This window comes from Pecten maximus, chromosome 7, assembly GCF_902652985.1.
Source record: "Pecten maximus chromosome 7, xPecMax1.1, whole genome shotgun sequence".
NCBI lineage: Eukaryota > Metazoa > Mollusca > Bivalvia > Pectinida > Pectinidae > Pecten > Pecten maximus.
In genome coordinates, this window is record NC_047021.1 from 11,753,667 (window position 1) to 11,770,073 (window position 16,407).

A 16,407-nucleotide genomic window follows, 5' to 3' on the forward strand; every position below is an offset into this window, starting at 1 on the left:
CCCAAAATCATCTGATAGTGGGCTATTCAAATCGCCCTATATCTGTGGTCCTACAGGTCCGTCCGTCCCTCTGTCCATCCCTCCGTCCGTTAACAATTCTTGTTATCGCTATTTCTCAGAAAGTACTGAAGGGGTCTTTCTCAAATTTCATATGTAGGTGTCCCTTGGTGCCTAGTTATGCATATTGCATTTTGAGACCAATCAGAAAACAATATGGCTGACAGGCAGCCATCATGGATTTTGACAATTGAAGTTTGTTATCGCTATTTCTCATAAAGAACTGAATGGATCTTTCTGAAATTTCATATGAAGGTTTCCCTTGGTCCCTAGTTATGCATATTGCATTTTGGGACCAGTCAGAAAGCAACATGGCTGACAGGCAGCCATCTTGGATTTTGACAATTGAAGTTTGTTATCGCTATTTCTCAAAAAGTACTTAAGGGATCTTTCCCAAATTTCAGAAGTAGGTTTCCCTTGGTGCCTAGTTATGCATATATATTGCATTTTGAGACCAATCAGAAAACAATATGGCCGACAGGCAGCCATCTTGGATTTTGACAATTGAAGTTTGTTATCGCTATTTCTCAGAAAGTTATGAATGGATCTTTCTGAAATTTCATATGAATGTTCCCCTTGGACCATAATTATGCATATCGCATTTTGGAACCAATCGGAAAACAACATGGCTGACAGGCAGCCATCTTAGATTTTGACAATTGAAGTTTATTATCGCTATTTCTCAGAAAGCACTATAGGGATCTTTCCCAAATTTCATATGTAGGTTCTCCTTGATCCATAGTTATGCATATTGCATTTTGGGACCAGTTGGAAAACAGCATGGCTGACAGGCAGCCATCTTGGATTTTGACAATTGAAGTTTGTTATCGCTAATTCTCAGAAAGAACTGAAGGGATCTTTCTGAAATTTCATATGAAGGTTCCCCTTGGTTCTTAGTTATGCATATTGCATTTTGGGACCAGTCGGAAAACAACATGGTCAACAGGCAGCCATCTTGGATTTTGACAATTTAAGTTTGCTATCGCTATTTCTCCGAAAGTACTGAATGGATCTTTCTGAAATTTCATATGTGGGTTCCCCTTGGTTCTTATATAGTTATGCATATTGTATTTTGGGACCAGTCGGAAAGCAACATGGCCGACAGGCAGCCATCTTTGATTTTGACCATTGAAGTTTGTTATCGCTATTTTACTAAAGGTACCGAAGGGATCTTTCTAAAATTTCAAATGTTGGTTCCCCTTAGTCCCTCGTATTGCATTTTGGGACCAATCTAAAAACAACATGGCCGAATGACAGCCATTATTGCTAAATCTCAAATTTCATATATAGGTTCCCCTTGCTTGAAAAGTACTGGAGGGATGTTTCTCAATTTACACAGATTTAAGTAAGGGGAAGGGAAAAATAGAGAGAAGATCAATCTGACATGGAACCTATAAAGATCATTCAATGGTGGGCGCCAAGATCCCTCTGTGATCTCTTGTTCAATTTAGCCAGCGGTCGATAATACCCTGCGATTATAATTTCGTCAGGGTATTATCGACCATCCCACTTTTTCTTGTAGCTGACATGACTATCCCATTTTTCATAAAAACCTTACAAATGCTCTTTCATATACAGTTCATACAATAAAAGCTGTCAGACTATCTGCTTGTGCATAGTAAAAAAAACACTTTCATTTTCCCTTTCCAGTTGAATTATCCCGTAACATTACGTTGTTTTGAAAGACCCGCGCTAGCCACTTTCAACAAGGTCATCAATTAGGAATTTAAAGGCTCTCAGAAATCTAAGGAAAACCTCTAGTTATTCCGAAGGGCAGTATTCTGAGTGATTGAAGCGATTGAATGACAAGACAACAATTCTTACGACTTTTATCAAGCTTTAATAAGACAAATGGTCGATAATGCCCAGTAGTCGATAATACCCCAGTGTGCTCTATGTCTGACTGAGATATAATCCTGACTGTGATATAATCCTGACTGTGATATAATCCTGACTGTGATACTGTATATGTCTGACTGTGATATATGTCTGACTGTGATATAATCCTGACTGTGATATTAAATCCTGACTGTGATATATGCCGACTGTGATATATGTCTGACTGTGATATATGTCTGACCGTGATATAATCCTGACTGTGATATAATCCTGACTGTGATATATGTCTGACTGTGATATAATCCTGACTGTGATATAATCCTGACCGTGATATAATCCTGACCGTGATATAATCCTGACTGTGATATATGTCTGACTGTGATATAATCCTGACTGTGATATATGTCTGACTGTGATATAATCCTGACTGTGATATAATCCTGACTGTGATATATGTCTGACTGTGATATAATCCTGACTGTGATATATGTCTGACTGTGATATAATCCTGACTGTGATATAATCCTGACCGTGATATATGTCTGACTGTGATATAATCCTGACTGTGATATAATCCTGACTGTAATATATGCCGACTGTGGTATATGCCTGACGGTGATAGATGCACTTATTATATATATTTTACTTTCTGTGATATACAAATGTATATCTGTATGAATGTAAAGGGTAATTTGTTTTACTTTTATAATGCAGAAAGAATACCAGTGCAAGATTGGTGGTGTAAATTGCACCATCCTCAATGTAAGCAAGACGTTGATAACCTGTCGAGTAAAGGTAAGTTAACCTTTATATCTACCAGCCACATGGTAATATTTTTTGTAACAAAATCGTACATGTTTTCGTATTTTCATAATCTGTCCAACCCAACGTGGTAAAGGGATAGGAACATTCAGCAATCTCTATAATTGCCTGTGCATCTGTAAGTGAGAAGTCCAGCTGTCCACCTACACTCTCCAGCCTGAGTCAAACTTTTAGGGTCAAAGGTCAATTTGGCCAAATTTGAAACAACATATCTGATGATGTCATGGCAATGCCTGGAGCAAGGGATAATGGCAGGCTGCACTATATCCTCGATTTCACTCATCATGGGGAGGAGTATGGTGACCAGGGCAGCAGAAAGGGCAACAAGAAGACCTTAAGGATGGACTTGGGTTTCACTACCAACCACGCTGATGGGCTTCATGAATTATCTGACCATAGCCATGATATCCCATATACAAGCAAGATGGGTGTTAACAGTACTGGAAGAGAATGTGTCATGGGCTCATATGAAGTTCAAACCACAAAAGTTAAGAACACACGCTTAATCATAAATGATCAGAAAAAGTGGAAAGAAGAACACAATCTAAATCATACATGATCAGAAAAAGTAGAAGGAAGCGCAATCTATACAAAGGTGGAGTTCTTCCAAGACTTCCAGACCAGGACACAAAGGAAGTTGTCATCATCAACATCACTGTGACACGCTGCCATCTCCTTCTAGTCTATTGGAGATTAACAGAGGATTCTTGTGCCAGCTGTATTTAAACCGAGAGAAAATGTCTCACATACTGTCAGGGTAGCAGGTAGCATTGGCCCAGGGGCCTTATAGCAACACAGTACAAGACTCTTTTCATCATACCGGTAGAGAAACTAACAGTCCATGGCAGAAGAATTGTGAGGATGCACATGAACGAGAGAGATGAGGTACGCAGACCCCATGGGTGACTGCAGAGTCAAGGGATGAAGTGTGTGTATATTTCTAATCAAGTCTGGCTGCAGAGGATTCCAAGCTCATTCAGTGAGGAGGCTTTTGCAACATCTAAGAATGGAGGGAAAGATGAAAAAAGCTTTACCAAAATTAGCCAAAGCAGGAGAATGAACATCATGCTGGATATGGCACAGTCAGAATGACAAATGCTGGAAGACGCACCTGTGAAATGATTATGAATAATTCATGAACATTCATGAATAGTTCATGAATTATTCATGAACAAAACTCATGAATATTCTTGATTTATTCATGAATATTTTCATGAAATTCATGAACTTAAAACTTTATGAACATTTTTTTTCAAATTATGTTCATGAATATTCATGAATTATGTAAGAAAGTTTTTCATTCATGAAATCATCATAGTTCATGAATGTTCATGAACTTTTTCATTCATGAAATCATCATAGTTCATGAATGTTCATGAACGTTTTCATTCATGAAAATTCATGATTAGTTCATGAATATTCATGAACTTAAAAATATGATGAATACTCATGAACCTTTTCTTTCATGACAATTCATGATTAGTTCATGAATATTCATGAACTTAAAACTATGATGAATGTTCATGAAAGAAATATTTCATGAACATTCATTAATCCTGAAATCAAGATTTTCATTCATAAAATCATCATAGTTCATGAATATTCATGAACTATTCTATTCATGATAATTCATGATTAATTCATGAGTTATGATTTTATTTAGAAAATGAATTTGCATGCATTTTACCACTTAATTTCATCAAAGTTTGTCATGAACTGTATCACTATGCATGTTTGACAATATCCCTGTAGTCCTTCCATTAAAAATTGCATTCAAATGGATCCATCACTTGTTTCAAAAATCATAACTGCTTGAAATGAGTATATGTACACAATCATTTGGACGCAAAATCCTTTTAATATTCTTCAGATAAAAGTGATTTATGTTCATTATTGCATTAATTCTCATTGTACATATGATGTGTGTTTGTACAATTTAGTTAAATGGGCAATGCAATTTAAGAAATGCCAAAGCTGTTTGAATATTATGTGCACTATGTAAATTTAGGTCACATGCATGGTGATTGATTTTAAGTTAATTCTTACCTATAAACAGGTTGACATATTTCCAGAGTTGAATATTTCATTTCCTGGTAGTCTTGTATTGATCATGAAGCAGGTATGAAACTTGCCTTCATTTGTAAAATAACATGTTATTTATCTCTGTGAGAAAAGCCTCATGGCTGCCATGTATTGGAACTCTCCTGCTAGAAGTTTTTGGGCGGAAAAATTTGGTGGGAAAATTTGGCGGGAAATTTGAAGTTTTCTTATTGTAAAGGGGTTTAGTAAGCCTGTAGTTTCCTTATTCTTCTTAAGCCAACAACAAAATTGTAATATAGACATGGAATTAAATTTAAAAACTTTTTAGATATTAAGTTTTTTATTCAATTTAAAATGTAAGGTATTTTTTTATTCAAGAAAATGTTCAATTTCAAAGTCAAATTCTCATTCATTAAAATTCTTCAAAATTCATTACTATTTTATTCATTTTGATGAATTTTAATGAATATCATCAATGCATGAAAATTCATGAATAGTTCATAATCACATAAAATTCTCATTCATTTAAGTTCTTCAAAATTCATTATCAACTGTTCTTAACTATTTCATTCATTTTGATGAAATTTGATGAATATCATCTATGCATGAAAGTTCATGAATAGCTAGTTCATAATCACATATGATGAACAATCATGAATCTTAATGAATTTGTAAAATTATTCATAAAAGTTCATGAAGAGTTCATGAGAGGTATTTGATGAATATTCATGAAAATTTTTCATGAATCAAAAAATTACAGTATTCTTGAAAGTTCATGAATGATTCATGAACATTAATTCTTGAACTCATGAATATCATCTCGCAGGGGCAGGATTCACCGAGTTTTGGTCTGACCACCACTACTGACCCACCATCTATTAAGTTAGCAACACTGATCTGACTGGTTATACATGGAATCTATTTTGAAGGAATCATTATTGTCACCTACTGCCAAGAGCATGTTCATTTAGAATTTAAGAGCTAATATTCTTCTGAAAATAATGTCAATCCAGTCAGCAGAAACATAATCATTTCCGAGGAAACAGTTGACTATCCGATGCAATACCTGTTCAAAGCTGCATCACTTCTCCATGAACAGCAGATCATCTATTTATTTGTCAGTCTGACATACTTGCCAACTTTTTAAAATTCTCATGGGGGAGAAAGTGCGTGAGCGACATTTTTGACCGGAAAACACATTTCACGCGCGACACAGATAGCAAACAAAAACTAAGGGGGAGATAATTTGCTATTGGAAAATAAATTCCTTGCATGATCACTTAAGCTTCCTTCCCTCACTGAAAAAAAGGGTGAAAAAAAAACCTTATTTCAAACTTGGCCAATGATCTTTTTTATTTAAGTTTGGAAAGATAATTATATAAGCAACAAATTACAAAAAATAGCTGCAAAATTACATCATTTTTAATTATTTCTGGAAATGATTTAACTCACTGTTCACTCTAAATAAAAGTATTTACTTAGATATGTTATGAAAAGTATGTTGTAAGATAGATGTCAGTCAATTAAATGCAAATTATCACAATGATATCACTTTCTATCAAGCTTTCTCTCTGGCAGTAAACTTCAAAAGAAAATACCTAAAATGTCACGATAAATATCTAGAGTACAATATAATATCTGAATGAAATTTCAAATGTTTCTTTGGATTACAACAAAGACAATAATACAAAAAAAATAAAAAGGGCTGTACCAGCAGTTGTAATCACTATAGGCTTACAACTCTGTGCTTTGTAGGTGGGGACTGATACTTAAAATCAAAGTTTTAACATGACAGTATTTAGTTTAAGAAAGTGAATATTTGTGGACATGTTTTTGTCGTTCAAAATGTGAATTGGGAAAGTTTCTGCCAAAATAAGTCTCTGCTAATTGACACTAAGTATGCTGATGATACGGTGATTGAAACGACGTTACCTACCGGCAACCAGGCCTTCGGTCTATATGGTCGTTATTGTGAATTTATTTCCTTGTGCTAATTATCTAAAGATCAGCCAATGTTTAAATGTAGTTAACATTTCAATAAGTAATCTGTCACATTCGATACTCCGTTGATAACATTGCCAGTGTTGTTTTCACTTTTTCTGTCCGAGATATACTGTCGAGTAGAGGTCGTTTATGCGCTTGACATCAAAGGCAGTATACGAAGCCATTTACAAGCGTTTAATCAACCATGACTGACCTGCTACAAAACCATCACGCGTCCTCAGCTTAATTGGTTTTAATTAATTGTTTATTTATCGGGGTATTGTCACCCTTGCAGTCAGTGAAGTTTCAGAATTTCGTTACGGTCTGTGAGCAGGTCAGTTAACTGACCAATGCCCCACACATATGTCTTTCAACAGCCAGCAAGCGTTACCTGTCATAGGCCTAAGTGAATCTAACAAGATGAATAGGGGCTCCATACGGGGTTATCAAGACATATTCTCCAAAATCGGGAGAATACACTATGTTTTATCTATACGATCGGGAGACGGGGCAGGGAGTCTGGAATCGGGAAATTCCCGACTAAATCGGGAAAGTTGGCAAATATGGTCTGATTAAAATCAGCTGTTACATGGCTTCGGGCGTAGTGCATATAGTAAACGTAGCCATGTAACAGCTGATTTTAATCAGATTGTTTATTTGTCACCCAAATTTTATTCAAAATCGACTAGCTTCTGGTAACTGTGAGGAGACTGGGGTATATCTATGTGAGGAGACTGGGGTATATCTATGTGAGGTCAGACTGGGGTATATCTATGTGAGGAGACTGGGGTATATCTATGTGAGGTCAGACTGGGGTATATCTATGTGAGGTCAGACTGGGGTATGTCTATGTGAGGTCAGACTGGGGTATATCTATGTGAGGTCAGACTGGGGTATATCTATGTGAGGTCAGACTGGGGTATATCTATGTGAGGAGACTGGGGTATATCTATGTGAGGTCAGACTGGGGTATATCTATGTGAGGTCAGACTGGGGTATATCTATGTGAGGTCAGACTGGGGTATATCTATGTGAGGTCAGACTGGGGTATATCTATGTGAGGTCAGACTGGGGTATGTCTATGTTAGGAGACTGGGGTATATCTATGTGAGGTCAGACTGGGGTATATCTATGTGAGGTCAGACTGGGGTATATCTATGTGAGGAGACTGGGGTATATCTATATGAGGTCAGACTGGGGTATATCTATGTGAGGTCAGACTGGGGTATATCTATGTGAGGTCAGACTGGGGTATATCTATGTGAGGTCAGACTGGGGTATATCTATGTGAGGTCAGACTGGGGTATGTCTATGTGAGGTCAGACTGGGGTATATCTATGTGAGGAGACTGGGGTATATCTATGTGAGGAGACTGGGGTATATCTATGTGAGGTCAGACTGGGGTATATCTATGTGAGGAGACTGGGGTATATCTATGTGAGGTCAGACTGAGGTATATCTATGTGAGGTCAGACTGGGGTATGTCTGTGTGAGGTCAGACTGGGATATATCTTTGTGAGGTCATACTGGGGTATGTCTGTGTGAGGTCAGACTGGGGTATATCTATGTGAGGTCAGACTGGGGTATATCTATGTGAGGTCAGACTGGGGTATATCTATGTGAGGAGACTGGGGTATATCTATGTGAGGTCAGACAGGGGTATATCTATGTGAGGTCAGACTGGGGTATATCTATGAGAGGTCAGACTGGGGTATGTCTATGTTAGGAGACTGGGGTATATCTATGTGAGGTCAGACTGGGGTATATCTTTGTGAGGTCAGACTGGGGTATATCTATGTGAGGTCAGACTGGGGTATATCTATGTGAGGTCAGACTGGGGTATATCTATGTGAGGTCAGACTGGGGTATATCTATGTGAGGTCAGACTGGGGTATATCTATGTGAGGAGACTGGGGTATATCTATGTGAGGTCAGACTGGGGTATATCTATGTGAGGTCAGACTGGGGTATATCTATGTGAGGTCAGACTGGGGTATATCTATGTGAGGTCAGACTGGGGTATGTCTATGTTAGGAGACTGGGGTATATCTATGTGAGGTCAGACTGGGGTATATCTATGTGAGGTCAGACTGGGGTATATCTATGTGAGGTCAGACTGGGGTATATCTATGTGAGGAGACTGGGGTATATCTATGTGAGGAGACTGGGGTATATCTATGTGAGGAGACTGGGGTATATCTATGTGAGGTCAGACTGGGGTATATCTATGTGAGGTCAGACTGGGGTATATCTATGTGAGGTCAGACTGGGGTATGTCTTTGTGAGGTCAGACTGGGGTATATCTATGTGAGGTCAGACTGGGGTATATCTATGTGAGGTCAGACTGGGGTATATCTATGTGAGGTCAGACTGGGGTATATCTATGTGAGGTCAGACTGGGGTATATCTATGTGAGGAGACTGGGGTATATCTATGTGAGGTCAGACTGGGGTATATCTATGTGAGGATACTGGGGTATATCTATGTGAGGAGACTGGGGTATATCTGTGTGAGGTCAGACTGGGGTATATCTATGTGAGGTCAGACTGGGGTATATCTATGTGAGGTCAGACTGGGGTATATCTATGTGAGGTCAGACTGGGGTATATCTATGTGAGGAGACTGGGGTATATCTATGTGAGGTCAGACTGGGGTATATCTGTGTGAGGTCAGACTGGGGTATATCTATGTGAGGAGACTTGGGTATATCTATGTGAGGAGACTGGGGTATGTCTATGTGAGGTCAGACTGGGGTATATCTATGTGAGGTCAGACTGGGGTATATCTATGTGAGGTCAGACTGGGGTATATCTATGTGAGGTCAGACTGGGGTATATCTATGTGAGGTCAGACTGGGGTATATCTATGTGAGGAGACTGGGGTATATCTATGTGAGGTCAGACTGGGGTATATCTATGTGAGGTCAGACTGGGGTATATCTATGAGGTCAGACTGGGGTATATCTATGTGAGGTCAGACCGGGGTATATCTATATGAGGTCAGACTGGGGTATATCTATGTGAGGTCAGACTGGGGTATATCTATGTGAGGAGACCGGGGTATATCTATGTGAGGTCAGACTGGGGTATATCTATATGAGGTCAGACTGGGGTATATCTATGTGAGGTCAGACTGGGGTATATCTATGTGAGGAGACTGGGGTATATCTATGTGAGGTCAGACTGGGGTATATCTATATGAGGTCAGACTGGGGTATATCTATGTGAGGAGACCGGGGTATATCTATGTGAGGTCAGACTGGGGTATATCTATGTGAGGTCAGACTGGGGTATATCTATGTGAGGAGACTGGGGTAAATCTATGTGAGGTCAGACTGGGGTATATCTATGTGAGGTCAGACTGGGGTATATCTATGTGAGGTCAGACTGGGGTATATCTATGTGAGGTCAGACTGGGGTATATCTATGTGAGGTCAGACTGGGGTATATCTATGTGAGGTCAGACTGGGGTATATCTATGTGAGGTCAGACTGGGGTATATCTATGTGAGGAGACTGGGGTATATTTATGTGAGGTCAGACTGGGGTATATCTATGTGAGGTCAGACTGGGGTATGTCTATGTGAGGTCAGACTGGGGTATATCTATGTGAGGTCAGACTGGGGTATATCTATGTGAGGAGACTGGGGTATATTTATGTGAGGTCAGACTGGGGTATATCTATGTGAGGTCAGACTGGGGTATATCTATGTGAGGTCAGACTGGGGTATATCTATGTGAGGAGACTGGGGTATATCTATGTGAGGTCAGACTGGGGTATGTCTATGTGAGGTCAGACTGGGGTATATCTATGTGAGGTCAGACTGGGGTATATCTATGTGAGGAGACCGGGGTATATCTATGTGAGGTCAGACTGGGGTATATCTATGTGAGGAGACTGGGGTATATCTGTGTGAGGAGACTGGGGTATGTCTATGTGAGGTCAGACTGGGGTATATCTATGTGAGGGGGCATGTATTGTTCCAAGCTAAAAATGATGACTCAATTGCCTATATTGATATGACTTTATTTATAGATTCACATTGATTGACTATCTTGTTCCTGATGTTAATTGTTTTAATTCGTCCCCTGCCGGTTGAAAAACGGGGGGACTTTAGGTTTACCCTCCGTCCGTCTGTCCGTCCGTCTGTCTGTCACGCAACAGTTGTCCGGACAACTCCTCCTAAAGTACTACTCCGATTTTAACGAAACTTGGTATAACAGTTAAAAAAATGGGAAATGCATGAACAGGTGCACTCTAGCTAGGTCAGGCAGGGGACTTTGTATTGCTGTTGCAATACTATCCATCCTTGTTATTTCTCATTCCAGGTCCGTCAGCAAGGTGAAGTAATGGTGAATGTAACGTATGGCAGTGCTAGGATTGACAATCCTAGCAATGTTAATGCCCGAGGTAATCAACTCATTAACAGATATACATGTATGTAACACCTGAAATCTAACAGAATAAAGAAATTAATCATATGCAGATGTGCAGGAAGGTAGGCATTTCCTTTTTGATGGTTTGTGTTGGAGTATAATGACCCTTTTAATCAACACTTGGAGTCAGGTGAGCTGATGCCGTGGTGCCCTGTCCATTAGCTGTCTATCAGCTGTTCATCTGTCACCTGTCGTTTGGCAACATTTCCCTTGAATCTCTAGTATTCCTGAAGGAATTAAAAAAAAAAGGATATTGAAGAGATTTGGTTTGGAGCATTTGGGAAAAGGATATCTAATATTGTATAAACAGGGTCAATAGGGGAAATAGAGGTAAACCATTCAAACCACTACTCGTCCTGCAGGCCAGAATGTATTTTGATGAAATTTGGTCTAGAGCATTAATCTAATGTTGTATACATTGAGATTGTGGCTTCCTTGGTGCTGGAGATGCAGGCCCAATAGGGGAGGGAAACTGAGGTAAATCCTTTCAACTGATCACTACTAGTCCTGAACAGCACGATCGGTTTTGATGATATTTGGTCTGGAGCATTATTTGGGAAAGGAGATCTAATGTTGCATAAAAGGAGGGTAAGGCTCCCATGGGGCCAGAGAGATGACTTAATACAGTAAACATTGAAAAAAAAAGAAACTAAAATCCTTCTTTTTCTTGAAGAATGACAGGATTTGGTCCAAATTAGGTTTGAACCATTGTTGGGAGAGGAAGTAAAATTAGAAATATAATTGTAATATAGCTTAAATGAAAGTATTTTGCCATGGTTACTGAAATATCCAGGTGGGTGATGCAGGCCCTCTGGGCCTCTTGTTTAGGTCATATGACTGATTGTTGTCATTGTTATTCAAATACCTGTTTGTCTGTGGCCATACATCTCTCTGCCAATAAACAATTCTTTTTATCCCTATTTCTTGAGATGTTCTGAAAGGGTTTTTTCATGCAGCTATTTTAAATTTTGACAGTTGAAGTTCGTTATCACTATTTGTCAGAAAGTTCTTCATGGATCTTTCTCAAATTTTGTGTGTAGGTTTCCCTTGGCCCCTAGTTCTGCATATCTTCCTTTTTGAGACTGATCTGAAAACAAGATGGTCAACAGGCAGCCATTTTGAAATTTGACAGTTGAACTTTGTATTTGCTATTTCTTGAAAAGAACTGGAAGGACATTTCTCAAACCTCATAGTTAGTTTCCTCTTGTTCCGTAGTTGTACCCATACAATTTGAGTCTGTATGATTAGGAATGTCATTGTCTTATATATCAGATGCATGTCATCAAGTTGATATTGATCCTTAAATGCTTAAACAATTTGGCCCTTTACACAATCATAACATCAATGCTAATTAAGCTTACCTATTTTATAGGATTGAATGACCAGTCTTCACGATACAATATGTATTATGTACTCATAACATGAAGGTATATTAATACAACAGAAATTTTCAAATAACCCATCCTATAGTAAACCTTTTGAAGTCATGAAAATCTTTTTGTGTTGGTTTTAGAGGGCAGCACTGGTGTCATTTTTGTGTTGGTTTTAGAGGGCAGCACTAATTTCCTTTTTGTGTTGGTTTTAGAGGGCAGCACTGGTGTCCTTTTTGTGTTGGTTTTAGAGGGCAGCATTGGTGTCTTTTTGTGTTGGTTTTAGAGGGCAGCACTGGTGTCCTTTTTGTGTTGGTTTTAGAGGGCAGCATTGGTGTCTTTTTGTGTTGGTTTTAGAGGGCAGCACTGGTGTCCTTTTTGTGTTGGTTTTAGAGGGCAGCATTGATGTCTTTTTGTGTTGGTTTTAGAGGGCAGCATTGGTGTCTTTTTGATGTTGTTACATTGATTTTGATTTGTTGTTGTTTATTATACAGGCCAGTGCTTTTTCTCTGTAATGTTTTAAAAACAGGTTTGTTATAAATTTGTATTTAAATGTTATTATAACAATGTTTTATCAATTTCTAGTGATCAGGTGTGATGAACTCACCAAGAGTTGCAGCTCATGTATCTACCTCAACACACTTGGTTATGAGTGTAACTGGGACTACACAAACGGACAGTGTTCCTACAGTACAAGCAAAGACATCAGTACGTCACGGTGTCCCCCTCCAAATATAGCCAGGGTAATTCTTCTACAATTTATAAGGTCACCCGAGATTGATCTATTTTCAAGGTCATAAGGGTGAATTTTTTTTAACATTTTCTAATCAATAACCAAGAGGGTTGTGATATTGAGCCAGTGGCATGTTGTGATGAATGACCTTGACCTTTTAAGTAATGGGGTTTGAATGTGTTGAAATATTTAATGTCTTCTCAATACCCAAGAGGCCTTAAAAGTCATGATATTAATCAATTAATATGCTAGGATAAATAGCTACTAATTATATCAATTCAAATGACAAAATTTTCAAGGTCACAAGGGTGAGTTGTGTTAAATCTCTCTGTACACATATCAGACCTAAGGTGACCAGTAAGGCACACTGTATTCCTCTCATAAAATTAATACCAGGGGGGACTGTTGGTCTGTACTCCACCCACAAGTAATACCAGGTGGACTGTTGGTCTGTACTCCACCCACAAGTAATACCAGGGGGTGACTGTTGGTCTGTACTCCACCCACAAGTAATACCAGGGGGACTGTTGGTCTGTACTCCACCCACAAGTTATACCAGGGGGGAGGGCTGTTGGTCTGTACTCCACCCACAAGTATTACCAGGGGGACTGTTGGTCTGTACTCCACCCACAAGTAATACCAGGGGGACTGTTGGTCTGTACTCCACCCACAAGTATTACAAGGGGGACTGTTGGTCTGTACTCCACCCACAAGTAATACCAGGGGGACTGTTGGTCTGTACTCCACCCACAAGTATTACCAGGGGGACTGTTGGTCTGTACTCCACCCACAAGTATTACCAGGGGGTGACTGTTGGTCTGTACTCCACCCACAAGTAATACCAGGGGGACTGTTGGTCTGTACTCCACCCACAAGTAATACCAGGGGGACTGTTGGTCTGTACTCCACCCACAAGTATTACCAGGGGGTGACTGTTGGTCTGTACTCCACCCACAAGTAATACCAGGGGGTGACTGTTGGTCTGTACTCCACCCACAAGTAATACCAGGGGGTGACTGTTGGTCTGTACTCCACCCACAAGTATTACCAGGGGGTGACTGTTGGTCTGTACTCCACCCACAAGTAATACCAGGGGGTGACTGTTGGTCTGTACTCCACCCACAAGTAATACCAGGGGGTGACTGTTGGTCTGTACTCCACCCACAAGTAATACCAGGGGGTGACTGTTGGTCTGTACTCCACCCACAAGTAATACCAGGGGGTGACTGTTGGTCTGTACTCCACCCACAAGTATTACCAGGGGGTGACTGTTGGTCTGTACTCCACCCACAAGTAATACCAGGGGGTGACTGTTGGTCTGTACTCCACCCACAAGTATTACCAGGGGGTGACTGTTGGTCTGTACTCCACCCACATGTATTACCAGGGGGACTGTTGCATGGAATTGGTCTGTACTCCACCCACAAGTATTACCAGGGGGACTGTTGGTCTGTACTCCACCCACAAGTATTACCAGGGGGTGACTGTTGGTCTGTACTCCACCCACAAGTATTACCAGGGGGACTGTTGGTCTGTACTCCACCCACAAGTTATACCAAGGGGACTGTTGGTCTGTACTCCACCCACAAGTAATACCAGGGGACTGTTGGTCTGTACTCCACCCACAAGTATTACCAGGGGGACTGTTGGTCTGTACTCCACCCACAAGTTATACCAGGGGGACTGTTGGTGTTCAAGTTGTCTGTCAAAGAGTCTCAAACAGACCATACTTATAGTAATTATTCAATAATGACTAATTGTTCTATATATCAGTATAGGTTGTCCAATATGAACACAGTATACACCTCCCCTGCTGAATTACGGGGGCATTTCTAGTCTTATATCAAAACAATATAGCCAGAAATACCTAAAGACAAAGAAACCATCAATCACCATTGAAATTCTGACCTATTTTTTCAAACTTCTGTTTTCTGTACAAAATCTCTACCTACCTACATAATTTTACTACCGATCTCTTCAGCAGATTTCCAGTTGTTTCAGAACCCCTATGGGATGCATTTCTGGCTATTTTCATAATAAAAGACTATTAACATATGCCCCTGTGGCTGAATACCAAAACACATAGATTTGACTATTGTATTGATACTTCTGCCAGATTTCACCTTTTTTAGCTGCATGTATATGTGTCTTTATCAGGTTTACCCACTGAATGGTACTATTTCTGGAAACACATCATTGACCATTGAAGGAAACGAATTTGGAAGCAATACAAAGGATGTAAACATCACTGTGTCGGGAAGACCATGTGAAATCTATAGGCACAGCTTCTATCCTAACAATTGGTATTTGTGTGGTATTAGTGTTCAACTTTGATCAAAAGCTCTAATATATTATATAAAAAGAAAATCAAATAGGAAGTATTTGGAAATATCCAACAGTCAGCAAATTTATACAAGAGCCTATAAACAGTGGAATAACACAGTGTATTGTGGTAGAAATATATCCTAAGTCCAAATATTCAACAGGAAGTAGTAATGACTAAATCTGACTAATAATATTATTTTTATGTTAAATGACATTGTACATACATGTGACAAGGTACCTTAATGATGCAAGCCTACTAGTATTCTTATTAAATCTTATAAACATCAACTGAATATTTCTTTTGTTTAAGGGTTAAATGCTACACCAGGGGTGTAACCACAGAAACCAAAGGTGCTCAAGTCCTCGTCACCAGGGACACTAAACAGTCTACCAACAGCAAAGCATTTGACTATTTGGTATGTGAATTAATTATTTTATCATTGTCTCAAAACCATTTTTATTAGATTTTACATCACTCAAAAACAGGTTTCTGGTCATTGGAATTGAGAAATACTTTAAATTAACTGATTTTCATTATAACCAAGTATCATACATACAAAATTGTAATACATATATGTAGGTACCTCCTGCAGAAAAATTATCCAGATCCTTTTTAAATTCTGCATAAAATGTACCCACATAAAAAGTACCCGGATACTTTTTATACCTGTACCAAAACATTACTCCTTGTATAAAAAGTACCCCCTACCAAAAATCTTTATTTTCAACTTTATCAATTCAATCCGAATTAGTGAAGATATGAAAAGACGACACAGTAGGTGTCATTTACAATGTTTCTGACC

At 39.1% G+C, this 16,407-nt stretch overlaps 1 protein-coding gene across 1 annotated transcript in view; it reads left to right on the top strand.

Annotated features, from left to right (window-relative positions):
- The window catches only part of LOC117331609 (plexin-A2-like), a 128,016-nt gene that overhangs the window by 41,695 nt on the left and 69,914 nt on the right, over positions 1-16,407 (top strand). Inside the window, exons 9-13 of the mRNA XM_033890420.1 lie at positions 2,611-2,691; positions 11,069-11,150; positions 13,132-13,289; positions 15,437-15,582; positions 15,915-16,020. Coding sequence (XP_033746311.1) covers positions 2,611-2,691; positions 11,069-11,150; positions 13,132-13,289; positions 15,437-15,582; positions 15,915-16,020 — 573 coding nt within the window. The remainder of the gene's footprint in view (positions 1-2,610; positions 2,692-11,068; positions 11,151-13,131; positions 13,290-15,436; positions 15,583-15,914; positions 16,021-16,407) is intronic.